Raw genomic sequence first — 25,963 nt, 5'->3', positions numbered from 1 at the left:
CAATTAAAAAAAGACAGCAACTGTGTGAAGGATTTTAAATTACCAACCCCACATTGCTACTTGTCAATACCCATTGATCCCATACTGGTTGTTAAAAATAGAAATACACAAAGTTCCAATGCTGAGTTCTTACCAGTGGATATTTGCATGTAAACACAGAACACCTGAACAACAACAACAAAAAAAACAGCTCCTTTCTACCTGAACAATATGCGTGTTATAACAACAGTATATGAGCAGGGAACTGTTTAGTATAAGTTACTGCTTAATCAAAACTAATAATAATAATAATAATAATAATAATAATAATAATAATAATATCACACATTTCTTATGTAATGTCCATCACTATACTGTAGCATTTCGGGTTCTTTTTGCGACAGAAATGAGACTGCAACCGTGAGTAGGTAAAGGCTCAAGCCATTTATTTTTACAATAATTCAATAATCACAAAATAAAATCATAAAGTGAGGGAAAGGGAACTGGGAGGTGAAAATGAAAATAAATGATGAAGTAGTTTTTCTCTCTATCCCCCCGAACACAACTTTCTCTCACACTCTTGTCTTCCCCAATCCTCCCCGTCTTTTCTCTGCACCCCCTTATCTGCACTCGCTTCCCCGCTCAGCCGTCTTTTACGCCAAACCTGCACCTCGATTGCCCTCCTCACACATCCACACACAACATGCAACCCCTCCACGCACACACCACCATGCGACCCCTGCACACACACACCACTGTGTAACCCCTGCAGGCATACACCCACCGTGCAACCCCTGCATGCACACAGGACCATGCAACCCCTGCACGCACACACTACCATGTAACCCCCTGCAAGCACACACCACCATGCAACCCCTGCACACACACACCACTGTGTAACCCCTGCAGGCATACACCCACCGTGCAACCCCTGCATGCACACAGGACCATGCAACCCATGCACGCACACACTACCATGCAACCCCCTGCAAGCACACACCACCATGCAACCCCTGCATGCACACACCACCATGCAACCCCTGCTGGCAATTAAAATAAATCACGCAAATGATTGTAGCCCTATAAAACTATACAGTCAATTAACCGCCTTGCTAAATAAATATATATTAAAAGTAAGCTACGAGAGTAATGGCATTGGCAGCAAATACAGCTTCCGCGATGGAAACAGAAAGAAAGCGTCATAGCAATCAGCCTTTTGGTGCGTTCCCCTTTAAGAGAGGCGGGCTGAGTGCGTGTGTCAGTCAGCTGCGTGTAGCAGTAACGTTTAAATACACCAGTCGAGAAAGCTTTCTTGTGTGCAATGTGTTTATATGATGGAGCGCACGCTTGCAGATATTGGCAGCGTGCTGTTGTGGCATTTAAATGCATTTGAATTAAACAAAGCAAGCTTCATAAACGTAATGCTTACCGGACGTTTGTTTAAAATAGCCGAAGCAATATTCAAACCGAGCTGCTTATCGGCTGTTGGCAATATCAAGAAAGAGCGCAAAGTACCGTGACAGAGATATTAAGAACGCAGAACCAGGGAAGCAGGGACTTCTAGAGTTAAGAAAGAAGCCATCAGTTGCAGGTTACTGTACATTTACCATTTGTTTTGTTTAAAAAAAAAAAAAAAAAAAAAGCTTGCGTGGTGATAGTTTATAGCAAACCGCATAGCAACACTGTGTATTTGTAGCCTAATTAATGTCGTTTATGTTTGTTTACTTTTAAAGCAGAAAATGTCCACATGTTTAAAGCAGTTGGCGTATTGTTTTTGTTCACTAACCTATTTGTGGATGTGTAAATGCTTTTTCTATAGATGATCGCAAATCCGACTTTTTCACATAACGCCTATACCCCAGTCCACAGAGGGTCGGATATGCGACGTTGTACTGTACTGAATATATAATGATTCCCCTAGCTATTTGTGGTCTTATGCTGCCATCTAGTGGAATAATAAGGGTATGTATTTAAAAAAAAAAAAAAAAACAGCTTCCAGATGATACATAACCTTATTACTCCGCTAGATGGCAGCAAGTTTTACAAATGTGTGAGATTAATTGTTAGTCCTATTATAAATTATTTTATTTTTAACAGGTCTTGCAAGAGTCTCGTAAAGATCACGAAAGCATAGTGTAGCTAAAGATAGCGTAGAGGACACTGCTGAATCAGAACCATTTCCTCCAGCAGGGTGTAGTGTAGGTGTAGAAAGATGTCAGATATCAGTCCACACTACGAAATAGAGATTGCCTTACAAAAGCGTTGGTAAGAGTACAATTTAACACGGTAGTAATACAGAAAAGGGACTTTCATAAAAACAAGATACCATCATATTTCACAATCGGGGCACTTCCTGAGTTACAGACATAAGTATTGGCACTCCCTGTCTGAACTCAAATAATGTACCTGCAATCTTTACTATTACTTGCTAGGATGCATGAGTGTCCAATAAACTTCAAAAACATATCACTGTTAAATAAGTATAGTTTAATTAACAGTATGTATTAAACTAAATAAATTAGTGAATAACATTGTTTCAATTGAAGGATGCCAATACTTTCTTCTGCGACTGAAGATAGATAGAAAGTCTAGTAATCTCGCTGTATACAAGGATACGAAAGGTAAGGCTACACGTCAAACTGACGTGGTTTGGATCGTATTGATTAGGATTTTCGGCGTTAAATAATGTTTCTTCTAAAGTCTCTTTAAAAATGTCATCCTCCTCACTCTCCGAGGTTTCAGCATCCTTTTGTTTGCAAACACTTGCTAGCTCCCTGCGTAGCCATGCTGCTTCTGTTCAGCTGGGTCCACACCTGAGTCGCGTATGTGGACGTCCCTGCAACTTGAACCAGCTGCTTGCAGGAGAGCCGGGCTCTACTTTCCAAGCAACCGCCTGAGCGACTTCTGTAGACATAGGCGATCACGTGGCAATTCGAGAACTCTGATTGGTTCTTATAATGCTGACTGAACGGCTTGCATACCTGTCATGAAGAAGCGCTAATTTTAAAAACAAATAAATAAAATAAATACAATTCTAAACTTGTAGACACGTGAAAAAGAAAAAAAAAACAAAAACGTGTCAACTCAGTTGTCAAAACCAAAAAAAAAAAAAAAAAATACTCTCAGTTATCATTAAAAAACTTAAACTTGTAGACGCGGGAACCTTGGACACAGCAATTGAGCGATTTCGGGAGCAATTGAGTTGCGCAACTGAACGCTCAGGTGTGGACCCGGCTTTAAACTTCCCTTCCCCTGCGCACGTCATATAGCAACGGGAGGAGTTCCATAGCAACCACTGAAACAGGTTTCCCGTTTACCAAAACACCGATTTAAAACTTAAAATTAGACTGCTTTCCAGCAACTTTTGTGTAAAACTAAACATTGGAGTTTGTTTTGGGATATGTAAAATAGTACAACAGCCATGTCCCCCACCTGGGATTGAACCCATGACCCTCCGATCAAGAGTCCAGAGCCCCTAACCACTACTCCACACTGCTAGTTTAAAACAGTCAGGAATACAATTAAAACAGTAACTTAATGTCAAGTATATTTGCGGGGAAATGGCTAATTAATTACACAATACAAATGCAACTGTTATCTGAAGTATTTTAAAATAATTTTATGCAAATGTATATCCCATTTATAACCTTAATTACTTTCCCCTAAAAAGAGCTAACATCTAACATGCCAGCTTTAATATACATGCAATTTCCACAGACGTGCCAATTAACTAATAGTCAAAACCAACAATAATGACTAATAATTGTGAAAATAGTGAAACTAACTACTACTAATTAAGAAATTAAGTGAATAATAGACACAAATAAATTCGGACACAAGTACCAAAAACCTGACAGTTCTGCAATTATAATTGTCTAATTAACAAGGTTTAGGAATACACTTGTGCATGATGGAATCTCAAACAGGCTTCACATTTACTGCATGCAAAATGATCTTCACCATAGATTTAAATCTGCAAACCATTTACAGGTTGTTGCTTTGGCACCAGAGTCTAAATATCTGCAGTTTTATGATTCCAGGTCAAGGAGTGCGGCTCAGTGGTGGCAGCGATCTCTGCTCTGGGAGAGTTGCGTACAATAGCAGAGCGCTCTCTAGTGGCGCCGTGTAACCTATGTTAGCAGTTATTGGTTGGTCTGTTAGGAGAGAGCAGTTTCACAATAGCAGCCAATACATCGCGGTGTATTCAAACAGTTGCTTTAACAGTTTTACGATTTTGGTGTGTGTGTGTGTGTGTGTGTGTGTGTGTGTCTCTCTCTCTCTCTCTCTCTCTCTCTCTCTCTATATATATATATATATATATATGTAATTACAACTTCTGTATTTTTGTAATGTAAAGTTAGTGACACTTTTTTTTGGTTTAGCATCTTGTCATATTTGTCAAGTTATAAATAGTCCATATTTCTTTTTCTAATACAATCGTCACAATCAGTTTTAAAAAGCCAAAAATTACAACAAAAATATTACTTATCACACATGTGTTGATCACACAAATCCATATTTGAAAAAATCAATTTGCAGCCACCGCACTGATAATGCAGGCTGGCCTTTTTGGACCTCCAGCGAGGCAGCTCTGAGCTTGACTCGCTACTGTTAGGCAGCGCTCTCAGCATGCAGGTCGTTCAATAGAAAGCACCACGTAACGCTCTGGAGATCTCTGCCTATTGAACGCACCCCTGATCTTAACAAATGGCACGTGTATGGGAGTAAGTGTAAACGTGTGTACATGTCTGCTGTTTGATGTTATACATGTTAGAAGGTAGGGCCCTCAAGTGTATGTTTGCATAGAGTCCAGTGATGGGTTAATCTGGCCCTGTCCCTCGCTCCCTCCATTCCAGCCATGTAAGAATGTGGGACCCTGATTGGTTGACCAACCAATTATTCAATATGGTCATTGATTCAAGGCAGGTGAATATAAAAGGACAGTGTCCACCTCATGCAGGTGAAGAAGTACACATGAGGCGAGTTGCTGGTCCCTAAATACAAAGTGCTGCAGTCTGTCTGTCTGTCTGTCTGCCTTAAGGAAACCTTTTATATAAGTTTAATTTTGTTTATTTATTATCTTTACAAAATAGCAGGGAACATGAAGCCTCATGAAACACTGAACTTATTATTTCATTATTATTATTCACTGTTTAACACACAGTGAAAGTTTATTTAACTTAATGAATGCAAAACACAAAACTATATTTACCTTAATCACCAATGTGGAAGAATAATATTGTAAATGTACAGGAAAATATGAAAATGATTTAACAAAAAATTATGAAACATAATACTGTCTTGGAAAAACACAAAATAGTCCTGAGGCTGATGGATCTATGAGATCTCTATGTCATTTGTTAACATGATACTTCATTTATCAAATAACCACGTCCACGGGTAAATGTATTAAGTAATCAGAAAATGTATAAAGTTACCAGCTGCTGGATCCGTTTATAAAATGACAGAGGAAATGTTGGTTAATAGAGTGTAAATATATAAAGATAAAACGTCAGGTAGGCGAGGTTGTGTAAAGAGATATTTCTGCTCGTATAAAGGTTTGATTTCTCTCAAATCAGCAATACGAGGGAAGATGAAATAATCTTTACTTCATTGATTCTAGTTTCTTTTTTTAACGTTATAATATTTTTAAAATGTCTCCAAATATAAATATGAATATTTCCCAATACACTTTTATTTTTCCAGACATAGTTTTGTTTTCAGCATTTAAAATATGGTAAGAATCTAATGTTACTGCTGATAACTTTCTGCATCGTTGTTTGTTTCTACACACAGCAGCTCCTTTCTACCTGAACAATATGCGTGTTATAACAACAGGATATGAGCAGGGAAGTGTTTATTATAAGTTACTGCTTAATCAAAACTAGGACTACGACTAATAATAATAATAATAATAATAATAATAATAATAATAATAATAATAATAATAGCACACATTGTACCGTTACAAAAAATTATACCTATTTTATAATCTCTGTCTCTCATAATGTAAATACAATTTCACAGATCCACAACAGATTTTATCTATAAATGACTGAATAAGGTTGACTTTACAAATACATAATTTCACAATTTAAATTTAAAAAAAAAACATAGTTAAAATTAATGTGCACGAGCAATAGCCAGATGTCTTTGTTAATCGAGCTTGAAGAATTAAGTAGCCTGTGTCTTAAATTCGAGTACAGTATAGTGATACGAGCATTAAAATCAACAACAAAAGACAAGACTACCTGAGTACACAAACAGCAATGTGACTGACTGCCGAGAAAAGACGAACAAAGACGTCACTGCCCAAATACACAAGCAACAACGTGACTTACTGCTGAGAAAAGACGAACCAAAACGTCACTGACCGATCTAGAATCATCCATGACGTAGAGGCAGCCATTTTGAAAATAGCGTGATAATCTTAATGAGGAATTTGAATGGAAGCTTTTACATTTTCAGCGTTTCGTTATTAGGCTCAGTTTTAACAAACAGTACCAGCTTGGACAGATCGGAAGTGCTGACCAGACCCCTGTATTTTTCGACGTGCCAAGCAATACCACAGTTCACAAATTGAGAGAAAAACAGGTGTGAGTAATCACGAGTGGAAATGAGAAGCAGCACATCACTGTAATTGTCTGTGATAGCAGACGGTCACAAACTGCCTCCATATGCGTAATTGAGGTTGTGTCTTTGTAAATTATTAGTTATTTGATGTTTTATTTTTTCCTCAAATTGAGGGTGGGAAATTTGTTCTGCGTCTTAAATTTGAAAGAATACGCTATCTATATTACACCAACATACACACAATCTAGTCTGGCAAGTCTTCATTCCAGTTTTCACCTGTCCCTCACCTTTACAATTGAGTACCAATTAATGGCAATTAGTTTCCACAGCGAGTGTTTTAAAAGCCGACTGGAAGCGGATTTTCCTCTCATCCAGGACGCTGCCGTTTTTACTGCCGTGTTGCTGTACCGATCCAGAAACTTAAATTGTCTTTCAGCTGTCCCTGAAGAATATCCTGTAACACAAAACTGAAACTGAGCTTTCTGAAAAAAAATGTACAAAATCTGCATACACAAATGTATTTGAAAATATTCAGAACCCCCTTCAATACTTAGATCCACAAACAAGGCTGTTGTTATACACGCGTGTTGGCTGTTTGATTAGTCAATAAAATATACAAACAAATAAAACATTTCATTGTATTACCTGTTCACCAGAAAACAGGGATTGTGACCCTTTTGTCTTCTCCAGATCCACACAACGTTGTGGTATCTGAACCCAGTATAAAATGCATGTTTCAGGAAAACAATGTAGGATTCTCACATTGTTTCATTCTTCTTATGAACTGGAATATGATACTAGACAATGAATGATAACATATAAGGGCGAGGGCAATTTATTTATTTACCGACTTTCAACCTCTTTAAATAGATGTACAAATAACCCTCACTACTTTTTGTAATAGGCCGTTTTAACAGCTTGCCTACAGGATATTGGCAGAGGTTAGTGCTGCAATGTGTCCGCTAGGTGGCACCAAAACACTGTTCAAAGTTTTTACATCCCAAAGGTCAGACTAATACATCCTGTTTAGCTGCATTAATTGCTGCATTGATCAGTGAAAAAAGAGAAGTAATTAGGCTTCCTTTGCATGCGATCAAAACCTTTTGTTAACCTCCTCACTCAACAGCTTCCTCATTAGAAAGTATCAGAACTCCCTCACATCTTTTTCTGATATGGCAGGGCACCTTGCTGATCTTGTCGAAACCACAATACGAATTCACTCTATTGTTAATATGAGCTAATCTTATATTGCTGCTCTTTCAACTAAGCTCAATGTCCTTTGGATAGGACAGGAAGTGTGTTGTTTGAATAAACAAAGACAGAAACTGACGTTTTAAATTACCAACCCCACACTGCTACTTGTCACTAATGACAGTTTTGCTCATTTCACATCTATAGACTACTGCACTGTGGCAGCATAAACTGTTCACTGCTCTGTATATATATAGAACAAGCATGACTACAAACAAAACAGGAATAGTCAGGTCTTCATTTTGTTGCTTAATAATGGATCATTTAAAAGCCTTTCAGTCAGTATGTGATTGTAACACAATACAAAAATGAACCAGAGAGAAGTGAATCAGACTTGTCAGGTGCCCAGACTGTTATAACACAATACAAAAATGAACCAGAGAGACAAGTGAATCAGACTTGTTAGGTGCCCAGAGTTTTATAATGAAGGAAATAAAGATGTTTAGGTGGCAGCCTTACTGACAGGATCCTTTATTGCTCTCTTGAACTCTCTAATTTAAAAAACGTCTTCTTGCTATCTTGCTTCATCAATGGCATATTATTTACTTTTATTTTAATTATCATGTGTGACCCAGTGATTTGCAGTGCTCAGGTGTACAGGTGATGCAGGTGCTCCAGCAACGACAGATACAAAGTTTTACGGTTCAAAACAGTTCTTTATTTTCTCTTGGTCTGCTTGAGACCGTTAAATAATAATGCTGGCTCTACACAACAATGTGTTTTGCCAGCGTATAAACCACCGGGTTCAGTCCTGAAATAATAATACAAAGAACAACACACAACACAGACACTTCTCCTGACAGTGAGTGCTCTGAATGCAGGTGCGGAGCAAGGTAATACAGTGACAGTTGTGCAGTGAAGTCCGGGCTTGATGCTGGCCTGTAGCGACAGCTCCCGGTTCGTGTTAGCCGTCTAACAGTGACAAACACACAGTTAGTTTCCACAAACAAACAAAACACTTAACACTCACCATACGCTTTTCACAGTCCGTTTCCTTTCTCGCTCATTCTCATAACCACATCAAAGGAACAGATTACATCATCACATCCCCAATTATACCCTTAGTCACGCCCCCTGCGATAGCTAGTCCAATCATGTCTCGTCTAATCCATGACTGACACATCGCCTACCGCTTTCGGGCGATGACTTCGGCATCGTGACTCCGCCCCCTTCCTGGCTGGCTGGCTTCCGACTGATCCTGGAATGAACTGCCAGACCAACCAGTACGAGGCACTCTGTTCCTGTCATACAGCACCCTCACAGATCGGGAGGGAGATTGTTGTCTAGGATTCATTTGCTCTCTGTCACACCATGTCACCATGAGGTTCAGTGAAAGAACTAACTGAATAATAATATTTAGATGTTTTCCAAGATGCAGTTTGTAATTATCTGTTAACTGTTGTTGCTTCGCTCCCAGAGTCTCTAAGTGCAGTTTTGTGATTTCAGGACATAGAGCAGTGCGGTTAGGCGGTGACAGCAACCTCTGCTTTGGGAGAGTTGAAGTACTGCATGGGCAGACCTGGGGAACAGTCTGTGATGCTGACTTTGACTGGCAGGATGCAGAGGTTGTCTGTCGGGAGCTGAAGTGTGGAATTCCTAAAGAGGTGCTGGGAGGAGCCCCTTTTGGAGAGGGGCAGGGTACGGTCTGGTCCGAGGAGATGCAGTGCCAGGGAAAGGAGCCCCAAATCTATAAGTGTTTGACTTCAGCCAGCAAGAAGCAGAGCTGCACACACAGGAACGACGTGGGCCTTGTCTGTTTCGGTGAGTCTATAACTTTGTTTATTAACCCGGGGCCATAAACATTATGGGTGGATATCAAGCAAGTCATTTAGACAAATGTTTCAATGAGAATTCTTTATTAAAGTCTTTACAATGTGGGCTCTGTGATTTTGCTTTAGGAGGCTCAAATGTAAAAGAAAGTAAGACATGGAAAGTGAGAACTTTTTTTAACCAGATAACATGTTTATATTATATGTATATGTCCAATACAATCCAAGAAGCTTAGCATACCATGAAGCATTTTTATATACATTGGATACATTAGAGCCAATTTTTTAAATAGAAATTGACCAGCTTGATACCGCTAGCTGAATGCTGCTTCATTTTCGGCAAGCCTGTTTTTGATCATATACCCGAGGGTGTGAGGGATTGGGTTGTTCTAGATGAGTGTCACTCTTCAGAAGTCTGTAATTAAATTAACTGATGCATAATTATTAGAAAGCTAAAGAAATGCATGCCCACCAATCATACCCTTGCAGCCAATATTACAACAACATAGCAACCCTTTTGTGATTGATAGCTAGAGTAAAGCAAACCCCATGTCCTGGTTCTCTGCTTGTGCTGTGCCCTGCTCACACTCTGCTGCCCTGTGTGCAGGGTACACTGAGTACAGGCTGGTGGGTGGCCCGGACTCCTGTTCTGGTCGAGTGGAGCTGCAGTATGATGGTCAGTGGGGGACGGTCTGCGATCGCTATTGGGATCTACAGGACGCCACAGTTCTCTGCAAGCAGTTGAATTGTGGGTACGCTGTATCAGTCCCGGGACAGGCCTGGTTTGGTGAAGGCAGCGGTGATGTACGGACTGATATATTCGACTGTGATGGCAGTGAGACACACATATCAAATTGCTCCATCTCTGCATGGGGACGAGGTAACTGCACTCATAGCAATGATGCAGGAGTGAATTGTTCAGGTGAGTAGTAATCACTCTAATGGGTGGAAGATTGAATAGGTAACTTAACATCCTATCTGCTAAACATATCTCGGTATTCTAGGTATTCAGATCTTCTACTGCCATCTGGTGGGATTGTAAATTAAATCAATTTACTGTTACAGTATTTTTTTATACCCATTAGTATTGATTAACTGTTCCCATATTTGGGGTGTATTAGATGTGTGCAGTTTATGATATTTTATATGTTATGTATGCATACAAATAAAGCAAACGGTCTCACATTTAATCTTATATAGTTTGAAATGCTATTTACACTTTTAATTAAATTCTCAATTATCCATGTTGGTTCTGAGTTCTAAAGCACCAATACCATTATGAGTTTATTCATTTCTCTATAAAGCTAAATCTCTGAATAGCTTTGAGCTTGCTCCAGGTGGAAGAACAGACAGTGCCCAAACAACAGAATTACTCTGAAACCATGTTTATGTTTTAACTGATTCAACATACAAGATAACAAACTGTAGACTGATGTAGAAGCTGTAGATGCAGTAAATAATGGTGCTGTTCCTTCAGCTCTGACGTGTTTCATTCCCCCCCTGCTCACTCTTATTATCTTCAGGTCCATTGCTACCAGCACAAGCAGGTCGAGTCGGACCTCTACCAAGTAAATGCAACACCAGTAATGAAGGGACCACGCTCTGCTCAGGTTAGTGCAATTCAAACTCTTGTGTTAATAAGTTATTTCAATGTGACTATACTGACATTACTGCCATGGGTACAGTCTGTGACAAGGATTCTTATCTGAAAATCGGCACGCATTATCATAGGGTTATTATTTATATTATTACTAACTGATTCTGTGCCTAAGCTGCAGTGATTGTGTTATTGATGTGTGCTTGTGATTCTGTCCCCCTAGATCACACGGCCCTCAGGCTGGTTGGGGGAGGAGGTGCCTGCGCTGGGAGGGTGGAGGTTTATCACAACGGCTCCTGGGGGACGGTCTGCGATGACTCCTGGGACCTGGCAGATGCTGAGGTGGTGTGTAAGCAGCTCCAGTGTGGGACGGCATTCAACGCCTCAGTGTCAGCCTCCTTCGGCCAGGGGACCGGGCCCATCTGGCTGGACGAGCTGCGCTGTCAGGGGAACGAATCGACTCTGTGGGGGTGTGACTCAGGAGGGTGGGGGCAACACAACTGCAACCACAAGGAGGACGCAGGAGTCGTGTGTTCAGGTACAGGATTGCAATAACTCACTATACCTAACCAGTGGAAACTGAGCCATCTCTATATTAGCCATTAATATGTTAATAGTGGAAACCAAGGCAATATCAATTACTACATAAAATGTATTTAATCTTAGAGGTGGAGCTCAGTGTTTAGGACAGTAAGCAGGGCAGATTACTGGTGATCCTCTAATGATTTCAAACTATTTATAGCACCTCTCCAATTTGTAGTTGATTGTATTAAAACGTTTTGTATAAAAAGCTTTTTAATATTGTCTCGCAGCAGTATTGTAATCAGGATAGTTCTGAGTGTCATTCATTGCAGTGCAGTTTTCTTTCACGATTGTATGTTGTTTTGACAGAGTTCAAGGATCTTAGACTGGCTGAAGGCTGCTCTGGACCAATAGAGGTTCTCTACAATGGCACCTGGGGTAGTGTCTGCAGCAACAGAATGACACAGATTACAGCTTCAGTGATATGTCAGCAGCTGAACTGTGGAGAAAGTGTTTCTATTAGAGATGCACAATCCAGGCTGAGTTCTGATTACAAATGGCTTGATGAAGTGATCTGCCGAAGACACGACTCTACACTGTGGCAGTGTCCATCCTTACCCTGGGGTCAGACAAATTGCGAAAACTATGAGGTGGCTGCGATTGAGTGCACAGGTAAAGATCTCCCTCTGTTGTTCCTCTGCTGGTCACCTGATGGCTCAGCAGTTAAAGACCACAGGTTTGAATCCTCCTCCTGAGATAACAAGGACATGCTGCCCCTAGCAAGTTACACAACATGGTAGCTGTGTTATTGGAGGATTCTGTCCTTTCTAAGAGAGGTCCATTTGATGTTCCCTCTTCTTGGTGAATGTTAACAACACTTCTGGAAGCAGAGCAGCGGATAGTGTCCACAGATCCCTGATCAAACCCCTGCACATCAAAGAGGAGAGGCCAGAGCAGGGATGTGTTAAAGTACAGAAAAGCAGGGCCTCTTTAGAATAGAGAGCAGATGAAACTTAAGAGATCCCAATGGAAATATGCCCAGGCCTTATGGAAACCCCTACAGCAATATCTTCAGAATACTTTGCATTCACCATTTCTTGTTTCAGCTCAAAACAAACAAGACACAAAGCAGGAGCATGCTTGAGCAGAGTGTGAATGCATTGTAATTTTTTTCCCAAACACTGAATTCACTTAATTGTTTGTTTTTAACAGTGAAAGAGAAGCCGTCTGTCACCAGCATACCCAAGTCATGCTCTGAAGACCTCACTCAAGAGCACTGCACAGGTTATTTTTTATTTAACAGCGTCTAAAAATAATGCATAAAATTGCAAAAGCATGGCCTTACAGTGACATGTATTGACATTTTAGACAACATTGTCAACGTTTGGCCTTTAAATTTCTGCTGTTAACTAATTTTAATGAGCGGTTCTTATAGTTTCAAATTAATAATTCAACACTGAATTGTGATTGCCTCTGATCTCTGAGACTGGTTACCTAGATTTTTTTCCAGAAAGGGAAATCAAGCCTCTGTCTACTACTCACACAGCAGCCTCTGGGCTGAACTGATTCAGTAAGCCCTGCTGTTTTATTCCAGAGCCAGCAGAGCTGAGGCTAGCTGGAAGCTCAAGTCCCTGCTCCGGACGGGTGGAGGTGCGGTTCGAGGGGTCCTGGGGGACAGTCTGCGGTGATTCCTGGGACCTGAAGGACGCCCAGGTGGTCTGCAGACAAGTAGGCTGTGGGGCAGCAGAGAGCGCAGGAGGGGGTGAGGCTACGTTTGGACAAGGGAACGGCATCATCTGGCTGGATGAGGTGAACTGCAGGGGCAGCGAGATGCATCTGTGGGACTGCCGGCGCTCTCTACTGGGACTCAATGACTGCGACCACAAAGAAGATGCATGGGTTACCTGTGCAGGTGAGAGAGGGGGTTATCTGAGCAGGGGAGATGGGGAATGAGCTGTACTGGGGAGAGGCTCTGTTGTGTTAGGCAGGGAGTACTTGCTTACATTGCAAATATTAACAGTCATTTCATTCTGTTTTACTTCAGACTACACTCTCATAAACATAAACACAAAAGCACAGCTCTAAGGGGAAATGTTTCTTATTGTGTAGCGTTCTGAATTTGGGAGTCGCGTGGATAAATGAAGGGAGGCCTCAGTTAGGGCTTTCCTATGTAAGCAATGTGAATACAGCTTTTTTGCTTCATTTACAGTACAGTACCCAACTGTTTCCAGAAGTGTCTGTCTGTCTTCCTCTCCAACAGAAGCCTCTCCACCCAGGCTGCAGCCACAGAGAGACATGACCATCCCATTGATAGCCTGCATCGTGCTGGGAGCTCTGCTCTTTGTGGTGCTGGTCCTGTTAGCCGGGCAGCTGCAGCACAACAGGATGCTGAGGAGAGGTAGGGAACAAATCCCTTTAAAGAGATGCAAGTTCAGGAAGGTGACACACTCAGGTCCTAATGCGTTGTTCTAGGATTGTATTCAGTAATGCCCTACACCGGCATTTTAAATCTGCAGTGCTTTCCAGACAACACAAATTCACTACCCAGATCCTTTATAGCAGCGATCCTTGTTCTGTGCATCTCAGATGACAATTTAAAAATCATTCTCTTTTATTAATGATCTGGTTAGAGAAAAAGCTGGTCTTGAACCACATGTGCGATACCAGCCTGCTGCAGTAGGGGCAGCAGAGGACACAATCTTGACAAGATCATTAATTAAAAAGCTGTTTAAAATGGCAGTTTTAAATAAAGAAAAGAAATGGTGTTCTTGCACTGTGGATCACTGAAGGCTGTGCTGTTCAGTACAGTGTGTGCAGAGCTGTGTCACTGTGAATGAGAGCCTGTTTCCTCCCATAGGGATTGCTGAGGAGGAGCTTGACCCCTTCCATGAAGCCGTTTACGAGGAGATTGAGTACAAACTGGCCAGACAGGGAACCTATGATGCGCCCAGGAGAGGTGAGTAAGAGGGGAGGGGGAGTGGAGAAAGAGAGAGCCAACACACACATCACACTGCCACACAATCCACAAACATGACTCAAAGCAGCAGACTTGTAAACCTCTCACCACAGGAAACACTACAAAGAGTGGGAGACAGGCAGGAACAGAGCAGCAAACAGTAGATAATATGTAGTTACTTAGGGTGTAGATCACAAAACCACTGTTTAATTTCCTATCCTGAATTCAGTAATCCAAACATTGAACAACAGCTACAATAGTAGTCAGTGTGCAACAAGTAGCAGGTAGTGAATTTGCAGAGTGAAAGCAGGCAGCACTAACCCTGTCTCCTGTTCCAGGGAGTTTCCTTTCTGATGAGCTGCCCTCTGACTACGATGATGTGGAGGACAGTGAGGGGAACCCCATCCCAGGTAAGGGGGGGGCTGTGTTACAAACCTATGAAGAAACAATTCTCTCACCTGTATCACCGATTCTGTTCTCTGTCTGGTTTAGGTGAAGCAGTGCTCTCTCTGGTCTGTAACACTAATGCTGTTCTCTGTCTCTTTTAGGTGAATCGATGCCCTCTCTGGAAGGAGAGACCCCAGGGTACTATGACGATGCCGTCCCTATGAACAGTAACCCAGAAGATTTATCAGGTGAGTTCTTGCAGACAAGCCCTGTAGAGAAGCCCTGCACCAAACCCAGTCTTGGAGAAAGTAAATGTATTCAATCAGGTTCCTAATTTAGCTCACGTTTGTCATATCCTCAGTCACTGCATATTGTTTGTGCAGGTAAGTCCCAGGACTGTGCAACATCCCCCGCCATGCCCGTTGAGCAGTAGAGTGGGTTTGATTCTAGGGTGCCAAGTAGTTTTTCTGCATTTGATGGGTCAGTCTTAATGTTATGTAAACAGTTTTATTTAGCACTGTGAACCCTGTATGTCTGTTAGTGGACAATAGGAGGGAGTTAATATGCTGTGGGTGAAAGCAGGTCAAACTCCAGACCTAACCTTGATTCCTGTTCCTAGGGAGTTTCCATTATGACGAACTTCCCTCTGGCTACTATGATGTGGAGGACAGTGAGGGGAACCCCATCCAAGGTAAGGGGGACTGGAGTCTATAGTGGGGAGGGATTGGGATGGCCCCTCACATATCCTGCCCCGCTTCAGCACAGCACACCCTACTGCCCCAGGAGCAGCACGCTGTGGGGGAGCCTGTAACTGCCCCACTCCCACCTCTTCCAGCAGGTGTCACTACCAGGCAGTGGAGTTTGAGAAGTTCTGAATCTCTCAGAAACCACCCATGGCACTCTAATCACACCCATTGCTTCAACCAATCCCTGACCCCAGATCTGTGTGAACCCTCCCACTGCGTAAACCCAACCAGTCCCTGATTGTGTGTGTCTCTCTTTGGCAGGTTTTCCCCTCACTCCCCCTGGAGAGGAGAATGCCCGGGCCGCACTGCCCCCTGAAGAAGGACCCGCTGCACCTGACAGGACTGACTACGATGATGTTGGGGAGGAGTCTCCAGGAGAGGGTGGGGCGCTGTGAGGCTGGCAGTGTGTCTGGGAGGAGAATAGAGGGGCAGCTGGAGCCCCCTAAAGTTCTAGAGCTGTAAGAGCGCCATTAACTGTAAACCTGCCAGTTTCACTGCAGTTCCAGCCGCCTTCTGGGATTTCACAGTGAAACTCCATTGGCTGAATATTTAGCAGGCTTCTCATAAAAGTGCTTCATGTCAAATATGAATTTTTCCCTTTATGCTGCAAAATTGCATTTTGTTAGAAACAAGCATCAAATTAGGAAACCATGTCGCGAATGCTAACTGAAGCAACCTCAAAGATCAGTATTTTATATATATATATATATTTTTTAAAAATCATTGTTTCTGGCTACCAAAGTAACTGAAACAGTTCAAAATGTAACTAATAGCCATTGGGTGGGTTTTGTGAAACACATTGTTATATCAATGGTTTTTGTGTGCACCCCCATCACAATTATGAAGGTATATACAGATTTCCAAATTTAAAGGAGATTCGCTTGGCAGTCTGCTGTCTGTGTATTTTGTGTCCATTTTTTCTAGCAATGTCTCTTCTGGTCAGGTTTTCTTTTAAATCCAGTCTTTAAATACAGATTGTGTTTTAATAGGGGTCTGTGTTCCCTCTTTCAGCCTGTAATTGTGGTGGTGTGCAGTTTCAAAGGGGATCTGGTTTGAAAATGGATTGTTTTGAAATTCTGTTGTAAAGTTTGGATTTACAGAATTCCTGCAGCCCAACTCTTGATAGTTACGCTGTTTGTAATTCATTTGGAGCTTGGTGTGCAGATAAAAAATGATGTCTATATTAAAATGTTAGTTTTTTTTTTATTTGAATATATGTATTCTGTTTTAATGTACCATTTCTAAACGTATAGCATTTCTTGCAGAGTGTGCAATGGCTTGAAGGCTGTATTCTATTTTTAAACAATAAAGTCTAATTTATCATCTGGCGGATGGCGTGTGTTTTTGTTGTAAAAATGGTTAATGTAATACACAGAGAATGTATTCAAGGTTCCTTTAACTGTACTTACTATGTATGTGCAACAGCCTGCAAAAAAAGGCTGCATTGTCACAAAAAATAACTGGCCAAAGGTTTTGCATCATCCTACAGAATTAACTCATTTTGCTTCAGAAAGTCGAATGAAACCTGCTGAATAATCTTATGTTGACATATTGACTTGCATACCACTTTGTTGTTTTCAATATACTCAAGTCTCAGTTCTAAAATTCAAGGTGATGCAAAACCTTTGACCATAGCTGTACATTCACTGAGCAAGTTTCACTGATACCTCTTTCCCTGACAGAACATTTTATGAGACAACCTCTCTTGTTGAACACTTTATTACTGGAGCTCTGGCATAACTGGCTGACCCGCTGAATTACCAACTGAAGAATCGAGGGTGCAGCTTTAAAGATACAAACTTGAGTATTCACTGGCCCTTCCTATGTTAAACACACAACAGGCTAAATATTTCCTTAGGTATGGTGACACGTCATAACCCTCGGTCTCTGGTCATGTGTGAAAGCAGTTTTGATCTCACTGGGAGACTAATCGTGTGAGATTGAGAAGAGGCAAGATTTCAATTTTAAAAAATGTCAGCTCTGAAGATGTAACAGGATTTCTAAATGCATACTATGATCTTTATTGCAATATAATTTATTAGTACACAGTTATTTGTAAACAAGCACGAAAATGTTTTTTGGGTTTTTTTTAAATATCCACAAGCTACTGTTTCTCAAAGGGTTTTCTGTCCGGATAGATGAATATTTGAATGCTTTTCAGTTATGATTACACAAAGATTTGAACAGAACAATATAAAGTTGCTTTTTCTTTTTTCTGCGGCAAAGCATAGAAAAAACTCTCTACGTTGGCAACCAAAATCTAAACTCAAGGATCCACCTGTTTATCTTATTTTATATGCTATATTCCTAGGAAAACGCATGTATTAAATGATGTATTTTATAAACACAGCAGGCGAGTGTTTAATATGTTTAAGACACAAAATAATGAATTACCTTGACAAAGCAGACATGAAAACATGTTTTTTTTTTTCTTTTGAGTATAGTTTGACACACGTGGACATATATAGGTGAGCTTTATGAAAATCTAAAGCCTTACATATAGATGGAATACACACCTTTACTATAGACGAGCTCTTAGGTATATTTTAGGAAATGTAAACGTTACAGCAGCCATTGTACAAGTCAGATATTAGAAAGAGATAGCGAGGCTGCCTTGGTGTCCAGATTAGTAATGATAAACACAGAGTGGTTAAGTGCTTGCACACACATGAAGCCTAACACGACAGTCGCCGCATGACATATTAATAAATTAATGAATTGTCTTTTTTGCATTCATTACCGTGTACCTATCACATTAACAAATGGAAACAGCATTAATTAAATGCAAACTTTCTTCTTGAAGTGGAATTTAGGATCACCGGGAACTAAAATATTCCTTTTTATGAAAAAAAAAAGACTTCAGAGAAACAAGATTTCAAATCGGTTTTGAATACTAATGTGAAATATTACAATGTTCTTGCTAGCGCTCAGTCCACAGGCGTTTGTGTCCCTGTGAAAGTGCTTCGTTGGGCTGCTTTTATTCTCTGCAATGCTACCTTTGCTCGAGGCAAACTGTGCTCTTAATAAGCAGGTATACTTCTTAAAGGCTCTAGATTAACTAAATTGAGTTTTATGAAGGTGGTCCTAGATCTACAGCTATGGCCGAAAGTTTAGCATCACCCTATAGAATTAACCAATTTTGATACATGACGTCGAATGAAACCTGCTGAATAATGTTACGGTAACATATTGAATGACATAGCGTGTTGTAGTTTTCCATATACTTAATGAAAAAAATGACAATTTGAAAAATGTGACATTTTGAAATCTAACAGTACTACTATTTTTCCGGTAGACTTTATTTGCGATATCATTTTGTTTCTTTGATTACATGATGTTAAATAAAATATCGAAATGATGTTCATAAAGTTGTATTTTTCTATTTTGAATTATGTCTCAACCCCCCGAATTTGAGGTGATGCAACACTTTTGGCTGTAGCTGTAGGCGTGTTGTGCCGCTCTGGAGCTGCATTCAAAGGGTGGTTATACAATGTAACACTTGCAAGGGTGGAGGGTGAAGCCAAAACAAAAAAAAACACAGAGCAATGAAAATTGGACAACCAGCGGTGGATCATAAGAGTGATAAGAGGCTGTCGAACATTTTCTAGCAAACTCTCTTTGAGGTACTTGGGTCTCCCGTCACACTGTAAGTGCAAAAAGCAAATTACTAATCATATCATTAAAAATACACCAAGATCTTTAATTTTACTCTTCTGTAAATTTCCACAGCAGTGCTAAGTCTATGAAGCCGTTGTAATACCCAATCCTGTATCCCTACTTCTCTATGCCCTGTCCGTCACACAGCAGAGCCTTCTCTGTACAGGGCCGGGGCGGGATCAAAAGCTGTATTGCATTTGCAGACATGCCTGTACTGTAGGATGCTTTCAACATGTAAGATACACACCAGGTTATATAGGCCAAACGTAAAACCAATACAATTAGTTTTTTCTTTCTTAAAGGGCCAGTGGCCTAACCCTGTGAATTCTAATAAAACTGTCCCACTGGCATTTCAACCCTACATTACACACTTCGGACTCCATTGTTTACCAGCACTGTAGATGATCCTGAAAGTGTGATGTACTGCACCTGCCAGCAGGGGGGGGTGCTACATCACAATTCCATACAAACAAGCTCACAAGTCAATTAATTCGAAGGCATTCTTGTAATAAGTGTTAGTGTGCTGCTGTTCTATTTTTTTGAAATATTTTGGGGTTTTGAATTCCAGTGGTGTTGCTGGACAACACAATAAATAAAATAGGAGTTACAAACCCCCTTTTCTGCCATGTATGGACAGGATAAGGTTACTATAAGGTCAGTTGAATCAAACAGCTTTAAAGTAATGGCAAAACTAAGGTCTAGTGGCCCCCAAACCATTCTAAAGTCAAATATGAGCCTAATTATTATACTCATAAAGCTAAGGGGAACCCTCACATTGGTTTCTTTGACCCACTGCTATTGGATGAGTACCTCTTTGATAATGCACATTTTAAACATTTTGGAGAAAAGGTGATTTTATAAATGTCCCCTTCCTGCTGACATTAAGACGGCCTGAGCATTAGGTCTGAGCTGTGGAGAGCCCATTCCCTTTGTATAATGGGGGGAGCAGTGGTAGCCAGAAAGGTATCCTTCCTTAGTGGAGCGCAGTTGGCTGCAGGCCTCCTGGCGACTGTCCCTGTTGGTGGAAATGGGGGGTGAGGCTGGTGTCAGGACTGGTGATAAGTATAGAGGCAGGTATGCTGTTTGGAGGAAATAATGAAGGCGCAAGCCCCTTTCACACTAACGCTCCTACCCGGGTCCCAACCTGGGTTCTGGCTACCCGGGTCACAATACCACGTACCCTGGGTCGGCAGCGACCCACCTCAGGATGTGGGTCGACACACTTTGACTCGGGTTGAGCGAGACAAAATGCATGATGGCTGTTCGTAAGCCAACGAAGCAACAAACAGCCACGCCTGCGTGAAGGTTTCACTTCCGCAAGCAACATTTCTGTTTTTTCTGTTGAACAATATTTTTGTTGACTGAGACACCCCATGAGCCAGATTGCAGCAGGGATGAACATTTGCCTGACGAGTCAATCCAGTGAAGCTTGGATGGAAGCTGCTTCTTGGGCATTGCGTGCGTGCATTTACTTGCTTCTGTCACCCAGGTCGACCCTGATTCTTCAAAAACCAGTGTGAAATCACGTAGCCCACCCGCGTGACACCAGGTCACAACCCGGACAGAGCATGCCAGTGTGAAAGAGGCTTTAATGTACTAGGGGAACAGCGACTGCAGACATCAATTTAACATACAACTGTGTATAAAACATGAAACAAAGCATTTTTTTCTTCAAAGAAAAATAATAAAATAATAGTTAATAAGCAAATAACTTGAAATAGCACCAGCCAACACAGCAGAATTTTATACTTCGCCGTTCAATTCTGAGGTTCTGTAAGTCCCCTCTCCTTAGATGTTGTCACTACAGATTGGGAGCTTACAGCTCTCATCTTCACACCAGCCCGAGACCAAGAGCTGCGCCGACTCTGTGGTTTGTACAGAATCTGAAAAACAAGCAGCTGTGTGACGTGAAGCTGTGGTCGTCTGTGTGCTGAAGCTGCTGATAACTGCTGCACAGGGTAACAGCACAGGGAGACAGTGTAATGAGAGTATTAGTGCTTGACAAGATGCAGACATGTACCTTCTTCTCATGAAGATACAGCGCTGGGTGATGTATATGGAGTGCTTTAATGCTCATTAAGATCCTGTAGAGCCTTATATCAATATTATAATAGGAATCATTAAACTATGAATGAAAAGCAATGGTGAACTGTATTTTCAATGGTAACAAGATACACCTCAATTTCCCAATGGGACTTTTACCATGTATAATACTAACTATCATACATACAGAAATGTTCCAAAAACCAATGCATTTGCTAGTGGTATACTATACCATTATAACATTGCTTTGGCAAACCAAGCTCTCTGATTGGCTGAAAGGCCTGTACAACTCTCCTAACAATGCAGAGCTGAGGAGGCAGGTCCGAAGGGGCACTTAACCTAGAAGAAGATCAAAGTGAGTCTGTTAACAACTGTGAAAAGTGTAGCACCGCCATCTGGTTTTCTCACTGCTGGTATTGTAGGCTTTAATAGTATTAGTTATACTGCCTCAGTTCTATATGAATTCCTAATCCGTACATAACACAGAATACCTACTGAGTACAGGATCTGTAAATGCTGCCAAAACCACACTGTGTGTCAGAATAGGGCTCTAACCACAGCCAAGTGTTCAGAAGTCATCGACTTGAAACAGAAACAGTGGCATGTAGCTATTGATAGTTTATTCATTTGATGTGGATTCTCATTACACTGTGCACTTGTAGTGGAGCATTTGCTATGTAGGGGAGTTAAGTTTCAGTCTTTAAATGTATTATTTGCATATGAGGCCCATTGCTGACAAGACTGAAGAAAGAAACGGCTGCAGCTGAGAGCACTTGCCAGAGGAAGCAGGAAAAACCTTCTCTACGTTTATTTTATATTTAAAAAAAAAAAAAAAGTCAGAAAATTGAGGGAAACTTTCTTTTCAAAATGCATTTTTGTTTTTCACAATGATTAAGTAGGCTTTAAAAAAATCATCTAGATTTTAAATGTTACATAATAAAAATAAGGGTGATGTTAATCTTGTTTAAGAAGATATTTATAAAAATATGAAAATGCGATTTTTTTTTGTTAAACAGATTAATATCAGCCCCTGTGGTATCACACCTGCCCTGCTTTCCTTCACTTTCTCTGTCTCTCACTCCTGATATATTGAGATGTTGTGGTACTTTGCTTTGCAAAGCTTTTGATGTCAAAATTCTTGCATGCTTGCAACCCTAACCTCGTTCACATCTAGGTTATTTTAGACGAGACCCACCACGGCGATGAGTTTAGAGATTGTTTGCGGAATAAATACTTCATTTGCACATTATTTTTGTATCATTTTGCAAAATGAACCCTTGACATCCCTTTCACTCATTTCTGGATGTTTGCATTGTTTAGACTTTGCAATATTCTTAAAGGACTCGGATGTACCGGTAAGGTCTTAAAGGAATTGGATGTGAGGAAACTAAACAAACAAAATATGGCAAGTTAGAAGGAAAGAAAAAAAGATGAAGCTGCAGAATTTTTAAAAAGTATTGATTTGCAGCGGAACATGTTCAGTAAAGCAAAAACTGAAGGTGATGCTTCAGTAAAGGTAAGTTATGTTGTATTGGAGTTTATTGCGCAGTCGTCAAAGCTTTTTTCAGAGGGTGCTTTTGTAAAAGACCGTGTGCCCAATATTGATCATAGGGCAAGGCACTAAAATTAAGGCACAGGTTGTTACAGACCACCCAGGTGACCCGCATTTCCCGGGTCAGAACCGCAGACCCAGACCCGCCACAGTCATTCACACTTGTGTGTAAGATCACTGTTTGGGTGAGGCAAAAAAAATGAAGTTTGTCATTATCAACATGTGATTGTATGTACATTTTATTCATTGATGGGTTCTTAATTTGCCTAAGGGGTGATAAGTGGGAGCAAACAGGCACAATCAGACTTGTGTAATGTGATTTATGGGAGCCTGCAGAGTCTGCTGAATCTGTAGCAGCTGCGGCCTCCAGACTCGGGGGTTTCAATGTCAACATTTTTACCTGATTTCTTTTTTCATCTTTCCTTTCCATTTATTACAATGAAAATACTGTCTCAAGAAATGGACTGTCAGTCAGTAATCTGGAACGCGGGAATACCTGTCCATGCCTGAATTCCGAGATCACTTTTTCCTTCAAAAGGCTTCACTGGACTTGCTGACCTCAGCACCATGTTACTGGATCCTCAGCTGATGCACTATCCTTGCACTATTGCACTACAGTTAGGTCATTGTAGATACAAATGGTCTTAATCCTAAATTGTTTCTTCTTATCTCATAATGCATCTAGTTGTATTTACACTTACTGTAAGCTACACTGAATTTAAATATTGTATTAGCACTGTAACCTTGCATTGCCAAATAAACTAATAATAATAATAATAATAATAATAATAATAATAATAGTAATAATAATAATAATAATAATAATAATAATAATAATAATAATAATACCTCTGGTACTTTATGCATTTTCTATTTACTGCTTTGTAATCAGTGACTTTTTAATTTTTTTCATTTCTCTATACAGGCAAAAATATAAACGCATTAGAGCCCTTCCAAGCACCACTTGATGTGGATGTGACAGACGCCTCTGAGGGAGATGCCATTTTAGAGGAGGAAGGCTGATAATTCTACCAGCAGTAAAATGAATAAAGAGATTCTGCAGTGAAAAAGCTTTTACTGCTTGAGCCACTAGGGGACATGCTGCTCCTCATTAAAAAGTTTGTTTCGTGCCATGCGGGCTTCTGAATAGCTGGCTGTGGTTAGAGCCCTATTCTGACACACAGTGTGGTTTGGGCAGCATTTACAGATCCTGTACTCAGTAGGTATTCTGTGTTATGTACGGATTAGGAATTCGTATAGCAGTGGGGCAGTATAACTAATACTATTAAAGCCTACAATACCAGCGGTGAGAAAACCAGAGGGCCCCGCTACACTTTTCACAGTTGCTAACAGACTCACTTTGATCTTCTTATAGGTTAAGCGCCCCTTCGGACCCGCCTCCTCTGCATTGTTAGGAGAGTTGTACAGGCCTTTCAGCCAATCAGAGAGCTTGGTTTGCTAAAGTAATGTTATAATGGCACAGTATACCACTGGTAAATGCATTGGTTTTTGGAACATTACAGTATGTATGATAGTTAATATTATACATAGTAGATGTCCCATTGGGAAATTAAGGTGTATCTTGTTACCATTGAAAATACATTTCCCTATTGCTTTTCATTCATAGTTTAATGATTCCTATTATAATATTTGTATAAGGCTCTGCAGGATCGTAATGAGCATTAAAGCACTCCATATACATCACCCAGCGCTGTACCTTCATGAGAACTAAAAGATCCCATTCTTAGCTCTCTGCATCTTGTCAAGCACTAATACTCTCATTACACTGTCTCCCTGTGCTGTTACCCTGTGCAGCAGTTATCAGCAGCTACAGCACACAGACAACCACAGCTTCACGTCACATAGCTGCTTGTGAAGATGAGAGCTGTAAGCTCCCAATCTGTAGTGACAAGATCTAAGGAGAGGGGACTTACAGAACCTCAGAATTGCCTGCCTCTATACTTCCCACCTGTTCTTACCGAAGATTTACCCCCATTTCTGCCAAATAGGAACAGTCACCATGGCGTAGACCAGATCAGATAAGTAATTTTTTCTTAATTATTGCAATGTCAGCCTTGGTACCAAACAAGTAACAGAAACTACTGCCTATATAACCTGGTGTGTATCTTACATGTTGAAAGCATCCTACAGTACAGGGATTTCTGTAAATGCAATACAGCTTTTGATCCCGCCCCGGCCCTGTACAGACAAGGCTCTGCTGTGTAATGGACAGGGCATAGAGAAGTAGGGATACAGCATTGGGTATTACAATGGCTTCATAGACTTAGGACTGCTCTGGAAATCCTAGCTTTCAATCACACAAAAACAGAAGACATCCCAGAAGAGATATGCAATGCAAGAGTATCGAAAACCAGGCCTTTAGGCAGAGTGAAGCCTGGCTGGGGTCTGAACCCAGAGCTCAGAGATAACTACTAAGTTCCTTGCTCTCTGCAACCAGCTTTCTCAAGCTTTTCATAAACACAAATTTTTTTTAAAATTTTTTTTTTTTCTTTGTCTAACTTTCAGATCTCTCCCCCTTTCTTCCGTATTGTGTGTTTCATCACCTCTGGGCGGTCTGGGAGGAAACAGTGATGTATTAGCGATATATATGGATCGAACTTAAAAGAGCCCTCTGATTTGTCAACACACCTGTTTGAAATCTTCCTGTTTTCTGTCTCAAAAAGGCCATGCTGAGTGTGATTGGTGGGGTGGGGGGGGGCTGTGTTTCTGCTGGTGTTGTGGGGCGTTGAGCACCCTCTCAGTTGCTGTGTTGGCTCAGGGGGTTAAGCACGGGTCTTGACTTCGCTCAGAGGAGGGTTCATCTGTCCTGATAACAATGGAGAGCTGCATGCCCATCTTCTGTCTCACTGTCCTGCTTCTGCACTCACCAGCCAGTAAGTTCCACACTGTTATTTCTTTACAGCTTTTTAA

At 40.9% G+C, this 25,963-nt stretch overlaps 1 protein-coding gene across 1 annotated transcript in view; it reads left to right on the top strand.

The window, feature by feature from the left end:
- LOC131706894 (scavenger receptor cysteine-rich type 1 protein M130-like) overlaps window positions 1-16,175 on the top strand; it is a 40,630-nt gene extending 24,455 nt beyond the window's left edge. Inside the window, exons 14-26 of the mRNA XM_059008833.1 lie at window positions 9,250-9,564; window positions 10,180-10,494; window positions 11,096-11,182; window positions 11,393-11,707; window positions 12,061-12,363; window positions 12,904-12,975; window positions 13,286-13,603; window positions 13,952-14,089; window positions 14,549-14,647; window positions 14,986-15,036; window positions 15,196-15,282; window positions 15,654-15,725; window positions 16,042-16,175. Coding sequence (XP_058864816.1) covers window positions 9,250-9,564; window positions 10,180-10,494; window positions 11,096-11,182; window positions 11,393-11,707; window positions 12,061-12,363; window positions 12,904-12,975; window positions 13,286-13,603; window positions 13,952-14,089; window positions 14,549-14,647; window positions 14,986-15,036; window positions 15,196-15,282; window positions 15,654-15,725; window positions 16,042-16,175 — 2,306 coding nt within the window. The remainder of the gene's footprint in view (window positions 1-9,249; window positions 9,565-10,179; window positions 10,495-11,095; window positions 11,183-11,392; window positions 11,708-12,060; window positions 12,364-12,903; window positions 12,976-13,285; window positions 13,604-13,951; window positions 14,090-14,548; window positions 14,648-14,985; window positions 15,037-15,195; window positions 15,283-15,653; window positions 15,726-16,041) is intronic.
- Window positions 16,176-25,963: the final 9,788 nt, after the last annotated feature.

Source organism: Acipenser ruthenus, chromosome 38 (assembly GCF_902713425.1).
Source record: "Acipenser ruthenus chromosome 38, fAciRut3.2 maternal haplotype, whole genome shotgun sequence".
Classification (NCBI taxonomy): Eukaryota; Metazoa; Chordata; class Actinopteri; order Acipenseriformes; family Acipenseridae; genus Acipenser; species Acipenser ruthenus.
This window is presented reverse-complemented; position numbering and strand designations above follow the sequence as displayed.